This window comes from Ahaetulla prasina, chromosome 1, assembly GCF_028640845.1.
Source record: "Ahaetulla prasina isolate Xishuangbanna chromosome 1, ASM2864084v1, whole genome shotgun sequence".
NCBI lineage: Eukaryota > Metazoa > Chordata > Lepidosauria > Squamata > Colubridae > Ahaetulla > Ahaetulla prasina.
The window spans coordinates 315116148-315132845 of NC_080539.1; the positions used below are offsets into that span (position 1 = coordinate 315116148).

The 16698-nt window shown below is 40.3% G+C and overlaps 1 protein-coding gene across 7 annotated transcripts in view; it reads right to left on the minus strand.

The window, feature by feature from the left end:
* Positions 1–2377: 2377 nt before the first annotated feature.
* The window catches only part of HEATR5A (HEAT repeat containing 5A), a 69013-nt gene continuing 54692 nt past the window's right edge, over positions 2378–16698 (minus strand). For all 7 annotated transcript variants that reach the window (XM_058162224.1, XM_058162223.1, XM_058162222.1 and 4 more), the window contains 5 exons: positions 15620–15892; positions 12330–12554; positions 9179–9330; positions 6114–6327; positions 2378–4963 (listed from right to left, as the gene is read on the minus strand). In XM_058162224.1, the coding sequence (XP_058018207.1) occupies positions 4659–4963; positions 6114–6327; positions 9179–9330; positions 12330–12554; positions 15620–15892 (1169 nt within the window). In that variant the 3' untranslated portion in view covers positions 2378–4658. The remainder of the gene's footprint in view (positions 4964–6113; positions 6328–9178; positions 9331–12329; positions 12555–15619; positions 15893–16698) is intronic.

Genomic DNA, 16698 nt, shown 5'->3' on the forward strand with positions numbered 1-16698 from the left:
ATGGTTGCCAACCCAACAGAATATTGAAAATAAACTGTATAACATGAGATTTTGTGCATCTATCTATTAAGAGGTTATCTCTCCAGAATAATACCAAATCTGATGTGATGGGAGAAGCCAACCAAAATAATAATAATAATTTAATTTGAAAATGGATCTCTTCTGGTAGGATCTGCTGAGGTGGGGGGGGGGAACCAAAAAAAAAATCTCCTATGGAGAGATGGCTGGGCAGTGGCTTGGAATGCTGTTGACTCCTCCATTCTTAAGCCCCTCTCCTTGTTGAGTGAAACTGCTATTCAAGGGATGGAAAGAATTCTACAGCCATGCTCTGCATATTTTCCCTGCCTTGTTTTCTGTTTCAGATTATTCTCTAGTTACAGTTAATGGGGCAGTCGAGATTAGATACTTAATTGGTTTGCTCGTGGATGAAGTTATAAAGGATTAGCTGGTTAGCCGACTTTTCAGATGTCTTCTTTCAAAAATTTCCCAGCAAAGAACCCCCAAATATTTTAATTTTGTTTGATGAAAAATGTTTCTGATTTAGCTGCATATTTACATTGTAACATTTGTCTTTCAGTTTGGGTAGTATGACCCTTGGGATATAAACATAAGATTCAACTTCTTGGCTTCCACTTTGTGTTTCTGAGTGTAATCTTGGATCCTGGCAGTCACAAGTACAACTCCACGTCATTGTAAAATATAGCTTATGTTTACTATTCATTGAGTTGTGCAATTTGCTGCAACAAGGAACATGCTAAAGGTTGCTTACCACATTCTTTCAATGTTTTGTTTAGTCATGTTACTGTGGGATTGTATTTTAGGATTTTTGTGTAGGACAAGTGTGAAAGTACACTATATTTTTTAAAAAAAAAAATACTTTGAATATTGAAAGAATGTTATCATGACTGTGGATAATAAAGCCACAATATCAATTGCTATAACTTACTTTAGTCAGTTCTCTTTAAATGACATTGAAATAGGAATTTGTGGGCTTTTACATTACTGTTCCACATTTGGCTTTATAAACAGTTAATAGGATTTAGTCAGCTTGCTTTGTCTTAGGTAGGATCTACAAATGAACCACATGAACTACATATGTATGTGGCTTTTTCAGTCTCATAAGTCCATCAGACAGGAAGTGAATACTCTGCTGAAATATCTGGCTTGTGTGCACAACTCAGAGCAGAGTAATGAGGAAGACTCAGTTTTTGATCCCAGCCAATCAGGAATAGGAAAAGAATTCCATACATTTTTTAAAAATGTTGCTCACACGAAACATTTGTCCCATCTTCTTCAGGGATGACTAATATCTTTTCTGCTATCCAGGGACTTGGTCCTTGTACTTAAAATCATTGTGACAACCTGAAGGTTGTGGGGGTCTGGAAGGGATAGGTTTCAGCTGAACCCTGGTAAGATGGAGTGGCTATATGGGAGGGAGGGGTTTCTCTATAACCAGTGGTTTATCATATTTGGTCTTAGATGGGGTTGCACTGGACAGACACAGTGCACAATGGAGTCCACAATGAGAGCACAGTCATCCTGCACTCAACCTCTGCTTGAGGAGCAGGTGGCATTTGTGACTAGGCAGATCTTTGCTCAACTCTTTGCTGTGCTTCAGTTCTGCTCCTTCCTAGATTGTGAGGCCTTGACTTGGTCTCTCATGGCTTGCTCATCTCCCATATGGACTGTTGCAATGCACTGTATGTGGGGCTGTCCTTGGTGTAGAATGTGACCATCTGAGCAATTTTGGGCTCCTCTAGGACCGGGCAAGTAACGCTTTTGTTATGTGAGCTGCATTGGGTGCCGACTTGCTTCTGGGTCCAATTGAAGATGTTGATTATTACCATTAAAGCCCTACATGACATGGGGTCAGGTTATCTGAGGAACCGTCCTACCCTCATCACCTTAATCCATCCCATCCAGGCAGGCAGGGAAGGGATGTTAGAGACCTTGTCAGTTAAAGAATTTTGACTGGTGGGTCCAGGAAGGAAACCTTCTCTGCTGTTGCCTTCGCTATATGGAATATCTTCCCCCCCCCCAGAAGCAAGATGGGGCCCCACTCTCTTGGCCTTTAGGAAAAGCATGAAGACTTGACTTTTCCAACTCACGTGGGGCTCAGTGTGAGGCATGCAATCCTAGGCATGGTTAGAATCTTGAAGACACACACTCCTGCTGCCTTTTTATTTTTAACTTTTTTAAATCTTTTTTTTTTACTTGCTTTCCATTTTACTGAACTTGCTATGTATTGTGTTTTATACTTTTATGTGTAAATTGCCCAGAACCCACTTCATAACACTGGAGAAAAGTTATAAAATTCATACATGATATGATATACAATATACATATGCAAAATCATTTAAAAAGAAAAGACACAGATTTAATTGAAGAATATTAGCTTTTATGTAAATTAGAAAAATGACATGAGTTTTGCTCAAGTGGTTAGATCTGTACAATTTACAATTTTATGTACAAAATGTATAATAAAATACAATCACTTCCTGAGTATTGATTTTACAGATGCTTTTGTTTTCCGCAAATTAATAAATGGGAATATCATGGTCATCTGAACATTTGCTTTACTTCACTTAATATTGAATTAAAGGGCAATAGTTGCCAGCATAATTTTAAAAAAATACTATAATGGTTGTAGAATTAACACGTAGATTTCTATATAAAATAGGTTCCATTTTTAGGTAATTGTGATTGCTTATAAATGAAATCCTTGATGCTCTTTGAACTTGGTTGTTGCTTGCAAATATTTTGTTACCAGATTTTTTATTCTTATAATTCAAACTGCAATTCAGTTCAGATAAAACTCACTTTTGAAATAGTAATCCATTCCCATTAGAATCTTTGATATTTGAATGCATGATTGTACATCAATGTTTCAAGACTATAAAACGATTACAATAAATAATGTAATTCCTCATATGATGGTACTGCCTCAAATCATTTTCATGCTCTAAAAAGATATGTAAGCCTCAATGATCTGCTTGGCAGGATACAATTAAAATCAAATAAAATGTATTGGTAATAAAAAGCCCTATTGATATAATCATAACCAGATGTGCTTAACTTTGGATATAAAAATATTCAAAACTACAGAATTTATGAGTGAATTTGTATCATAAAATGTGTAATTGCTGCACAATTAATTGGTAAAACTATCAATATTAAAAAGTGGATTTACGTTACTCAACACTAATTTTATGTTTCTCTGGGTTTCAAGAATAGTCTTTACTTAATTAGGTCGTGTCTAAATTAGCATAACATTGTATAGAACTGTAAATAATTTTGGGATTAAATTTACAATTAAAATGGGACAGCAAAATTAACATTTTAACAATTTTTAATAAACTAGCCAGATTAAAAGAGCTAACCACGTACTTTGTGTTTTTAATTCTAGCATTAGAGATAATTTTCCCTACTTGTCATCTAAAATGTACAGGCAATGCACTTCATGGAGCCAAAAGTGAATATACACTAAGTAGTTCCTTTGGGTTTTTGTTTAAAATTTCATACCAGCAAATTACAACACACACAAAAATCATTAGTTAGTCCTTGACTTAAAGCTATTGGTTGTAAGCCGTGATGGCGCAGTGGTTAGAATGCAGTATTGCAGGCCGACTCTGCTCACCACAAGGAGTTCAGTCCTGACTGGCTCAAGGTTGACTCTGCCTTCCATCTTTCTGAGGTCGGTAAAATGAGGACCCAGATTGTTGGTTTACAAACCTCTTAGGTTGTAAAGCACCAAGAAGTGGTATATAAGTCTAAGTGCTATTACTGCTGTTTAGCAACCATTCAAAGTTACAACAGTGCTGAAAGTGATTTACGACTGATCCTCACACTTATGACCATCACAGAGTCCCCACTGATCAAAATTTGGGTGCTTGACAACGGGCATGCATTTACAATGGTTGCATTTATGGCTTACATGTTTTCCATTTATGACCTTCCCAGGGGCTTCCAACAAGCAAAATCAACCAGGGGGAGGGGAGGGGGGGAAGCCAGGTTTGCTTAACAACTGTGATGATTCACTTAACGACCAAGGCAAAAATGTTGTAAAGTCAGGCACGACTCATTTAACATCATCATCACTTAATGAGGAAAGTTCCAGTCCCAATTATGGTTTTAATTCGAGGAATACCTGTATTATCAAGAAATAGCAATGCATAGGAGCTTCCCTAGGTTGGCATTTGTGCCAAGATTCAAGACTGAAATAAATGTAGCTTTATTAATATAAGTGTATCAAGATGTTAACACATTTACTTAAGACTTCAATATATTTTATTCAGGAGTGTTGTTGTATGTTCCAAATAAAATTAAGAAAATTGCAACTTTTTAAAAAAAATCCTGTAATATACTTTTTAACAACTGAATGGCCATCTTCTTATTGGAATTGTATTTGCAAACAGATATGGTAACTGGTACTATAGCTTTAGTTCAGTAGCTTTAGCAGTAAAAGGCGTAGCAGGTACTGAGTCAGTCAGCTGAAAAATAGATAGATGGGTGCATGCGTGCACTTCTCTGGAATTGGAGCATTATACAAAATTAAATAATGCATAACAGAACTGAAAACAAAAATCTCCATGATAATACCTGGGAGAAACAAAACACTTTTCAATATAACCAGGGTGCTTAAGATTTAGAAGTCCTTTTCATAGAAAGTTAGTCTTTAGTTGAATACTTGAGCCTTTCCCAGGATTCTTTGGATGCTTAGATGTTGACTTATCCTTGATGCTTTCTTGATTTCCTTTCACTGCTGACTCAAGTCTTGCTTTCATTGATGGGGAAGAAGCCATTGATTTTTTAAAGGCTGACGTATATTGTGGACCAATCTGCATCAGATAATGCAAAGCAAACTCATGAAGATACTTTGCTGAACTTGAAACTGATCCTAGGGCGTTTTCATCCAAAAGAAAAGATATGAGGATGGGAATAAAACAAGCCACTAGCTGACTTCCTGTGAAAATTGAAAAAGAACAATTTATTCAGCAATGATAAACAGTACTAGTTTACCCATTTTTAAATTTAACTCTTATAACGACTGTACCGGAAACTATTGTTTGATACAGTAGAATTTACTTTTCAATAAACAAATATGCTTGCTTGTTTAATTAATTAAGTGTAAATAATTAGCATTGCTTTAACTTACTATTTAGGGATATTATGCTGTTCTGTCTTCCACTTGTAAAACATGGACTTTGCAAGAAGCAAGCAAGAGATTTTGCAATGATGAAAACAGATAACTTATCCCTGCTTCGGGTCTGTGTTTATTCTGACTAGCCTACTACCTTTTCTTCATGATATTATGTACAGACCAAACACATGCACACATTTCTAAAGAGTATTTTTATGTCAAAGAATTGTTTTTTTCCCCAACTTAGAACAGAACAAAAACTTTGTCACTTTTTAATGTTCACTAATCAGCATACATTGAAATGAAATTTCATTGCATTCAGCTCTCAAAAGATAACCATTATGCATATACCCACATACATATGACACAGAGAAACATCACCATCTAGTTCAGATGTATACATATACATGGAGAAAAAAAAATCCTGTGAGATTACAAGATGGATCGCATTAGGAACAAAACTGTTATAGAATCTAGTAGTCCTGCTATAGATAAATTCACAAAGGTGTTGGAAGCAGCAGTTTAAAATCTAAACTGATGCATTAAAAATATTTGATTCTGGCTGTAGTCTGCAGCTATTTACTCTCCCATGTTTGATACAAATTGTTTCAGTGACTTATAAAACTGATCTATTTAAAATCAATAAACATAGGCAAAGCTATACTATGCTATACTTCTTAGAATAATAATTCTAAGGAAGGGACAAACAACCTGAGGCTCCCATATCACTCAGTTATAGCACTTTGCAGCAAAATCACACACATGTTTTTGGCAAAGCAGTTTGAATGTAAGTTTGTTAAACCTCTGCAACCTGCAAGGTTCATTATTTTCTCCTAAAATGCCTTCAAATGCTGATCTTGTGGAGGGTAATGGCATAGCAGAAAGGCTAGAATAATGCCACTAACTAGAAATCAGATAATGTTATAATGTTTTATAGGTGGGACAATTGAAAGAATTTGCAAAGAACACTTACGATGCTCTTCCTCGGCTAGGGCTATAACAGCAGCCACTACCTTTATTCCTTCTTGAACAACTTGAAGTTCGGCAGAATTCTCTGGTTTAATTTTTTCTGTTTCTTGTAGTTTGGCCACTACTGAAGATATTAATGAATGAATGTAAGGATATGAAACAGTTTGATTGGGACACTGGAAAATGGAAAGGAGCAGCTGGTAGCATTTAAGTTGTACCTAAAAAGAAAGCACTATTTAAAAGGTAGTCTATCCAAATGTAAAAAATAAGTTCAACCTGCCATTGTGAACTGTTATTTGTATAATTATTTTGTCACACAGTATATATAAGCATAAGCATGAAATGACTATACAATATATAAGCATATATATAAGCATAAGTATGTAATAACTATATTAATTGGATGTAATGAAAGGAAACAATAGGACAGGAACTGTAGGCACGCTTGTGCTCTTATGCACGCTCCTTACAGACCTCTTAGGAATGGGGTGAGGTCAATAGTAGACAGTTTTTGGTTAAAGCTTTGGGGATTTTGAGAAGAGACCACAGAGTCTGGAAGTGTATTTCAGGCATTAACAACTCTGTTACTGAAGTCATATTTTCTGCAATCAAGATTGGAGCGGTTCACATTAAGCGTAAATCTATTGTGTGCTCGTGTATTGTTGCAATTGAAGCTAAAGTAGTCTTCAACAGGAAGGACATTGTAATAGATGATTCCAGGAGTTAAACTCCGATAATTTCTAACTATAAATTAGGAAAGACTATTTTCTTAAGGACACCATACATCCTCAATAAAAGTACCAATGCTGTGATTTTATAAATGCTTTCACAACAAGAGGAAGAACATATAGCCTTGGAGCCCAAGATAAGCATATATAAGGAAGTTTATATAAGGAAAGCTTCCTGCCTTGTAACCATTTGCATTTTCCCCAAAACCTGGGAGTCATTCCTGAACAATATGGGATGAAGCAATTGGAGTTGCTAGGTGGGGAAAAGTCTGGGAAAAATTTACATTTGTGAACTTCCTTATGTTAAAAATAAGTGTCATACTTTTCACTCCAAAAATTCAAAAAATTGAAGTAAGTATGTCATCTTCTATGAAGATCAAAAGTTTTCCTGATCAGACATTTCAGATTTCCTAAATAATTTGTCAGGATTGATGCAATTTTAGCACATACTGACTATATAAAGTAGAATCAAACTCTAAATGGGCTGATTCAGGTGGTTGCTTTCATTAACAAACAGGATGGAATCATAGAGGATCATGTACTCTATAGTCACCCATCTCATTTTCAATGGTGGGAGGCACATGTTTATTCAATGAAAAGAGCTACAGAATAACAGAGTTGGAAGGGGCCTTGGAGGTCTTCAATCTCTTGCTCAGGAAGGAAACCCTATTCCATGGGTGTCAAATTTAAGGCCCGCACCCAGTTCTGGCCCGCAGAGTGCTTAAATGTGGCCCATGGGTCCATCTTGGAAATAGCAAAGGACTGGCATGCAGTGCCTCTGGCAGCCAAAACGGCATGGGACCACACGTGCCCCTCCATTCCTCATTTTGGCTGGCAGAGTGCTGCAGGAGGCCGTCCAGGCCAAAACAGGATACAGGGGGCTGTACAGGGGCCCCCCACATCCTGTTTTGGCCAGCAGGGTGCTGCAGGAGGTGCCCATTCCGTCACCCTCGAAGAAATCCATTTTGACACCCCTGCCCTATTCCATTAGGGCTAAACCAGGGGTGAAATGCTTCCAGATCGGACCAGATCGGGCGAGTAGGTAGTGAAGACTGGGGCTGGTTCGCCGAACCAGAAGCAATGGCTGGCTGGCCACGCCCCCGAACCAATCCATGGCCCGCAGTCCTGCCTTGCTTGCCTGCCTTCCACGCTGCCTTTCCAGCATCCCGGTGACCAGCTTGCAAAGGCAGGAAAGCAGAAGCCCCTGTGGAAGGCAGGCAAGCTTGGTAGGGCTTCAGGGAAGGAAGGAAGCTACCTCCCACTCCCACCGCTTTGAAACTCCATCTCTTACTCCTCGCCAGCAGCATCCACTTGACCAATCTCCCTGCAAACTTGGCCGACGCTTCCACACCTCTGCACACTTCCTTTCCTTCCCCCCCACCATGACCTCCCCATGCCCGCGCAGCATCTGGTTCTGCAGATCTCTTTTCTCATCTCCCCAAGAACTGAACCTTTTTTCAGCTGACTCGGAGCTCCCAGGCAGCCCGGAGGTCCTGCAATGAGGTGGATCAGGGCTAATGCCATTGCGATCCTGACCGTAGCCTGGATCCTAGGCACTTTCTAGTAAGTGTGGCAGGACAGCAAGCCTCATTTGACCGCGTCCAGCCGGTTTCCCAGCAGCATTGGCGTTGGTGGCGTTAAGAGTGGGCAGAGAAGAAAAGAGTCCGGCAAAATTCGAGCTCCATATAGAAGAGAGGACAGTCCCCCTTCTCTTAAGTGTTTCCCCTCTTGGGCTCCTGATGCCTGCCAATGGGTTGGCAATTCCCGCGGCTGCCTTACTGCAGAACCAGATGCTGTGCGGGCATGGGGAGGTTGTGGAGGGGGGAGGAAAGGAAGTGCATGGAGGTGTGGAAGCGGTGGCCAAGTTTGCGGGGAGATTGGCCAAGTGGATGCTGCAAGGAGGAAGAGATGGAGTTGAAAGCGGTGGGAGTGGGGGGGACAGCTTACTTCTTTTCCTGAAGCCCTGCCATGCTTGCCTGCCTTCCACGCTGCCTTCCCAGCGGTCCCCCAGGCCCCTTGCCTTCCCCTCCACCTTGGGTCCCGCTGCCTGCATCCAGCCCATGACGGGGGACACTTTCTTCCTTCTCCCGCAGTAGCCGCTGCTCAGACCAGGTGTGTGTGTGTGTGTGTGTTTGTGTGTGTGAGAGAGAGAGAAGAAAGAAAGGAAGGAAGGAAGGAGTGATGTCATGTTGGCCACGCCCACCCAGTCACACGTCCACCAAGCCATGCCCACCACACCACGCCCACAGGACTGGTGGCAAAAAATTTTAGATTTCACCCCTGGGCTAAACATAGCAGAGCAATGGTAGTAAATCTCAAAATGATTTTAAGTTGTACTTACAATGGGATCTTTAGATTCCATAGCTGATTTAAACTTATCAATGCACTGTCTCTGAAGACATTCCATGGTGCTAACTTCTGGACTTGCAGACAAAATAAATACAGTGATCGCAGTCAGCAGACTACTTTCATCCAATTCTTGACCAGCATCATCTACCAATAATAAGAGATTTTAAAATATCTTAAACGGGACTAATTATAATGTCAAAATATTAAAGTCAAGTTCTGATATGGTTTTGAATCAAGCTGTCTTAAGATATTATTAAGCATACAGATGATCCTTGACTTACAACCATAATTGAGCTCAACATTTCTCTTGCTACGCAAGACAATTGTTAAGTGAGTTGTGCCCCATTTTATAATCATTTTTGCCATAGTTGTTAAGCAAATCACTGCAGCTGTTAAGTGAAACATGCAGTTGTTAAATGAATCTGGTTTCCCCATTGACTTTGCTTGTCGGAAGCCAGCTGGGAAGGTTATAAATGGTGATCACATGATCCTAGTACAATGCAATTGTCACAAATATGTACCAGTTGCCAAGCGTCCAAATTTTGATCATGTGATCATGGGGATGCTGCAACAGTCATAAGTATGAAAAACGGTCACTTTTTTCAGTGTCACTGTAACTTCTAATGGTCACTAAATGACTAAGACTACCTGTATCTATTATGTCTAATGCATACTTGTACAGGTAGTCTTTGCTTAACAATTGTTCTGTTTTAACAACTGTTCGAAATTACCATAATGCTGAAAAAATAACTTCATGATCAGTTGTTTCACTTACAACTTTTGTAATGTCCCTGTGGTCATTGGTTCAAGCTGAGGATGCTTCACCACCGGTGGGAATTTCTGACCATTGCAACATCTCACAGTCATGGGATCACTATTTGCATGCTTCATATCCAATTTCTGACAAACAGAGTCAGTGGATAAGCTGGCAGTAAAACCGCAAGTTACAGTCATGCGATTTCTTGCTTCATTACCATGTTGCTGACACATTGCTGGAGTTGCTTATTCCAATAGGGGTTAAGCAAAGACTAAATGTAAAGTACTACTGAAACATTTAATATCAGGCAATAAGGTTTTTTTTAAAATAAACTGCTTATATTTTAATTTTATATGAAAGCTGTAACTGCAAAAACATTTTAAAATGGTATAATGCCAATAACACTTTAAGACAGGGGTCCCCAAACTTGACAGCTTTAAGACTTGTGGACTTGTGGAGTTGAAGTCCACAAGTCTTAAAGCTGCCATGTTTGAAGACCTCTGCTTTAAGAGATTGCAATGATGCTCATCATGCTATATACTAACCACATGGGGCAGTGGCGTGTAAGTGGAAGATTAAAGATTGACTTCCTATTCCTTTTCTCCAATAGATTGCAAATCTCCATGACCTATAGAATACAAAGTAATAGTACTGGAAGGGACCTCTGAGGTCTTCTAGTCCAACCCACTCTCAAACAGGAAATCCTATACCATTCCAGACAAGTGGCTCTCCGATCTCTTCTTAAAAATGATGGAATATCCACAACTTCTGGGGGCAAGCCGTTCCACTGGTTGATTGTTCTCAGTCAAGAAATTTATCCTTAGTTCTTTCTGCCTTCCTTCTTTCTCTGATAAACTGAGCAGGTACTCTTTGATACTCTGGTAGGATATGGTTAGCCAGGTGCCAGGCTTTACCTATTATTATGATCTACTCCCTGTACATAATTTCCTTTCTGTTACAGAAAAGCTGTTTCCTAAACAATTGCTTTCTACTCTCAGAAATAACTCACACACATTTTAACCTCCAACATTTACCATTTCTACTGCTGTTGGAATTCCAACATTCTTAATAGTGCAGCATCTCTATCAAGACAACTTCAGTTGGCAAAATAACAAAATCCTTCAAATTGTTTCATGCATGCAATCTAGCCAACAAAATCAGAATGTCATGTACAGTAAAGAAAACCAACATTTGCATTACTGAGATACTCAGATTTAAATCACAAATATATTTTTTCTACGTTTTTTTGCTAATAAATAAATAAGTAAATAAATTCTGGATTCACAGACTTAAAGCTTCTAAAGATTTTCTATATGTGAAAGAGATTAAAGGTTGCTGGGTATCTTAACTTTGAGAAACATTTATTTACTGTACTTTATGGGGGGCTATTATTTCTTGCAACGTTGGATGTCAAGAAGTCCAAAAATTTGGGGAGGATCTCTCCAAATCTGTGGACTTCTCGATTCCAATTCTGTGGTTTTCTATTCTGTTATGAACCCGCTACACTCAAAATTGCAAGAGAGAATAGGTCCCAATAAAGTGAATACCTAGCCCAGTTAGGGTAGGCAATTTAAAACTAGTGATTATGCCAAGGTTAGAAAAAGAAAACAGAAAAGAAATATTTGTGGTAGAGTTTATACAAGCTGAGGTTCACAGAAAAGTAATACTATAGGGCCGCGATGGCAAACCTATGGCACACGTGTCACAGGTGGCACATGTTGCCATATCAGTGGGCATGCAAGGTCTCACCGGAAGTTAGCAAACAGGCCGTTTTGGGCCTCCGGAGGGGTGGGGAAGGCCGTTTTTGCCTTCCCCAGACTCCTAGAGATGCTCTGGAGGCTGGGGATAGCAAAAAATGGGTCTTCTAGTCCCACCGGAAGTTGGCAAACGGGCCTTTGCTGGCCTCTGGGCCATTTTCGTCCTCCCCAGACTCCTAGAAAGGCTCTGGAGCCAGGTGAGAGAGAAAAATGGGCCTACCGGGCCATCGCGTGCCGGGAGTGGGGGGAGGGTCACGTGTGCATGCGCGGGGGTGGGGTGCATAGAATTATGGGTGTGGGCACACACAAACGTGACCCCCCCCTCCTGGCACACAATGGCAAAAAGGCTAGCCATCACTGCTATAGGGGAATGCAAGAGCTGAACTCCATTAGGAAAGGAAGAAAACAGAGGTTATGAGCATAGAAAGGAGCAAAGAGCAGGTTTGCTGAAAAGAGGAAACTTGCACGCTCCAAGTAACTAGGGTGGTTTAAAAGCAGTTTTAAGCAGTTTTTAATTATTTTGTGCCCAAGTAGCATATTACTATTCTGGGTGTGAAATTATTTCTTATGCTCTATATATGATACTTATATCATATATCTGAGCCTTTTTCTTCCCATTTATACTGTACCTTGATCCCAAAAATTAAGAATGGTGACCAGAGCACTACGGAGCAATTCATTCCAAGCCATTTGGCTCTTCTCTGCCCGAGCCATGGGTGATGACAGGACTCCTTTAAGAGCTTGCAGTGATGCAGCAACAGTCATGGGTAAGTGGCCACTGGGTAACTTCACAGCAGTTTCTCTGAGGACTCCAATAATCAAATATAAGATTGTAGGAAGAACAGCAATGCTTCCTGAAGAATACAGCAAATGCATGGTATAAATATGATTGTTGAAAATCTTGCAGCATGTATCGAACAAAACATGAAATCCATCAGGCATTTATTAGTACTCCTTTATTTCAATTCAAATCTTTATTGTCAGTGCACAACGTATGTACAATGAGATTGGTTGAGCTCCCTTAATGCACCCCCCCCAACACAATACATCTCACAGTGAAGACAGAAAATCCCTAACCCAATAAATCATATTTAACAACACATAGTCCTATTGCACCAATGTGAACAAGTCCATCGTACTACGTAGTTATGATGTTATTTCGCATTCAGGAGTCTGACAGCCCACGGATAAAAATTGTTCTTCAGCCTGTTTGTGTGGCTGGTTATGCTTCTATATCTCCTTCCCGATGGTAGGAGGGTAAAGAAGTGCTGACCAGAGTGTGTCATCCCTGAGGTTTTCCTCGCTCTTCTAAGGCAGCGAGCCCTAGTGATCTCATCTAGTGGTATTGGGACAGCCCACAATGTTTTGTGCTGTGCTCACCACCCTCTGTAATGTTTTTCTATCCGTGGCTGTCAAACTGGCTTGCCATACCGTGATGCAATAAGTGGTGAAAGAAAGACTCTTCCTTTTTAAAAATAATTTTCAAAGGACCATTTTTTCTGGGTATGCCTTAGGTCAGGGGTCTGCAAACGAGGCTCTTTTAAAACTTGTGGACTTCAACTCTGGGAGTTGAAGTCCACAAGTCTTAAAAGAGCCACATTTGCAGACCCCTGCCTTAGATTACTGATAGACTCCAATCAGGGGTGAAATCTAAAAATTTTCCCTACCGGTTCTGTGGGTGTGGCTTAATTGGTGGGCGTGGCTTGGTGCTCAGATGACTGGGTGGGCGTGGCCAATAACAATAAATAATAAAAATAATAAATAAGGTATACAAAACAATAAGAGGTACCAAAAACCAACTTTCACACTTTACACACACACAATACAACACAACTGACTCACACACAATGTAAAAGCAGCTGCACTTCACCCAAAATGGCCCCTGCAACAAGCAGGAACCTCACATTTTCACACTTTACACACACACAACACAACTGACACACACACACTACACACAAAAAATGTCACATACAGCTTTGTGAGATTTTGTGTGTTTGTGTAGTTAGAATGAAACACTACAGAAACACACCGAATCTCAGAAAGCTGCACAAGTATTTTATTTTATTATTTTTATTTATTTTTTTAGAACAGGGGTCTCCAACCTTAGTAACTTAGTTTGTGGACTTCAACTCCCAGAGTTCCTCATTCAGCAAAGCAGGAAGTCAAAGCAAGCTTTTTTTCCCCCTTCAGTAGCTGAAGAAAAGCATGCCGTTGCCAGTCCGAAAGGAGCAGTAATTATAGGTGAGGAGGGGGAATTGGCTGGGCATGGGTGGGGGCTCTTGTAAGTGGGGGCCGTTAAAAAGTGAGTTTAAAAGCCTGTGAGGATCAGGAAACTCCTCTGGGATCGCCAGAGGAGGCTTTTAAAACCTCGGTTTTTTTTCTTTTCTTTTTTTCTCTTCGGCTGAAGAGGGTTTTTTTTAAAAAAACTTTTAAAGGGTTTTGATGATCTCTGCTCAGCCCTGCGATCATCAGAGGTTTTTTTTTTTTTACTTTTAAAGGCATGTTTCGGCTGAAGAAAAACTTTTAAAAGTAAAAAAAACACCCTCTGCTGATGGTGTGGCTCAGCAGAGGCAGGGGAGGCGGGGCCAGGGATTTTTGCTACCGGTCTTCCGAACCAGCAGCTGCCATCGCTACCTAATCGGGCAAGCCGGTGCGAACCAGGAGCATTTCACCCCTGACTCCAATAGCCCCAAGCTAAAGGATGGTGGAAATTACACTTCAATTTCTGGAGAGCACAGCTTCCCATTGTTGGCTTAAACCAGGGCTGTCAAACTCGTGACAACACGTCATGTGATGTATCACAAATTTTTTCCCCTTCGCTAAACCAGGGGTGGGCGTAGCCAGTGGGTGATGCATCTGACCCGCAGGCTGCGAGTTTGACAGTCCTGGCTTAAACCTATTCAGAGATGCACAAATACCTTCAAATATGTAAATTAAAAAATAGTACTGAAAGAAGCATGCAGTAATCAGCTCCATCCATCTGCATCAGCCCTGAATAATTAGGAAGTAATAAAACTAATGACAACAGATCAATAGATAGCTCCTACAATTAATCTGTATAAAAGTGGTGAACCCATGATTTAAACTGTGATTTCACTCAGTGTACCTGATATAATAATAATTTTGTCACGCCTACAATAACTGGTGTGAAGGAGACCGAAGGGAATGTCACACTTTAAGGATTCTGCTTTGTGTCCTTTGTGTGTGTTGTTTGTTTAAAACCTGAGAGTATAGTATATTATTTTATTTGTTTTGTTTTGTTTTGTTAAATTCACTAATGTTCACTATATGGAATCCTTATGGCAGCTAGAGCTGTAATCTGCAGCTAGCTAGTATGCAGAGCTAAGGGGTCCTTGGTGCTCTTTGAGTTTGGTTATTTTCTTGCAAATGTTTCATTACCCAAACTAGATAGCATCACCAGTGCTAACATGTTACCTAGTTTGGGTAATGAAATGTCTGCAAGGAAACAAGCAAGCTCAGAGAGCACCAAAGACTTCCCATGTCAACCCTGAGCTAAAAATATTCTCCTTTATTAGTATATAGAACTGTTATATTATGTTTCATTCATATGAAAAGAGAATTGTAAATAGCATTTTAATTAATATTTCTGATATGTTGACTTCCATAAGAATGTTTTTGTATGAGATGACTAAGTCAGAATTGTGAAAGATCTGTTTTATTTATGAAAACCTTCTATTGGTTTTTTTTTAAAGCACACACCAGTTATGTGAATTTACTGTCTTGCACTTTTTAAAGTAAATTACTTTCAATTCACAAACTGAGGAAAATAAATTAAAGCCCTTCTCAGTGTGTGGCTTAAATATATCCTTTTCACTTCGCACATTGCCTCTTTATTTCTTTTGCAAAAGAAATAAAATTAAATAAAAATTCTGCAACGTAGAGCGGAATTTCATCCTACCTTCTGGTGAACAGACTGCAGGAACACCAGAGAGGATTCCCAGGGCTGCTGCTACCAGTCTGTTTCCGTCTGCTGATAACAACTGAGGCTTTCCAGCTGTAATTCCAGGGCTACCTGTTATCTTCAGGTTTAGCTGAGGTAGCTGCCTTACAAGAATACACACACACATTTCTAGTGTTGCAAAGACCAAAGACTTTCCAGGTATAAGTCCTCCGGTATCTTTGCCTTCTCCAAACTCTGGCAATGTCTCCTTTTCTTCAGCCCCATCATCAACTATAGTGAAGTAAAGGTAAATATTAGGTTTTATTGACAAAAAAAATCCTTTTTGAAGCTTCCTGAATAGCTTTGGTTTGAAGTGTTCTTATTTGTTGGATAGAACACATCCCCTATAACCACTGATGCAGCATGGACAAGCCGTTGGTCTGCTATATCAATAATCTATGCTATCAGAAGAACTTGCAATACTGCATCTAGTTTTGGTCACCATTATACAAAAAAGATGTTGAGATTCTAGAAAGAGTATAGAGATGATTAGGAGACTGGAGACTAAAATGTATGATGAACAGCTGCATGATCTGGGAATGTGTAGACCCATGATGGCAAACCTATGGCACATGTGCCACAGGTAGCATGCAGCCATATCTGTAGGCACGTGAGCATTGCCCTAGCTCCAGCACGCATGTGTGCTCTGGCCAGCTGATTTTCAAGCCTTCCAGGCCCACCAGATGTCGGGAAATGGCTGTTTCTGGCCTCCAGAGGGCCTCCGGGGGGCGGGGAAGGCAGTTTTCGCCCTCTCCAGGCTCCTAGAAAGCCACTGGAGCCTGGGTAGAGCGAAAAATGGGCCTTCCAGGTGCAATAGAAGTTTGGAAGCAGACTGTTTCCAGTCTCCAGAGGGCCTCAGGGGGGAAGCCGGTTTTGCCCTCCCCAGGCTCTAAGAAAGCCTCTGGAGCCTGGGGAGGGCGAAAAACGGCCTTACTGGGCCCACCATGTCATCGCATGCCAAAACGGGGTGGGGTGGGGGGGCGGGGGGTCATGCACGCATGTGTGGAGGGAAGGCGTTGCACGGGGGGCATTGAATT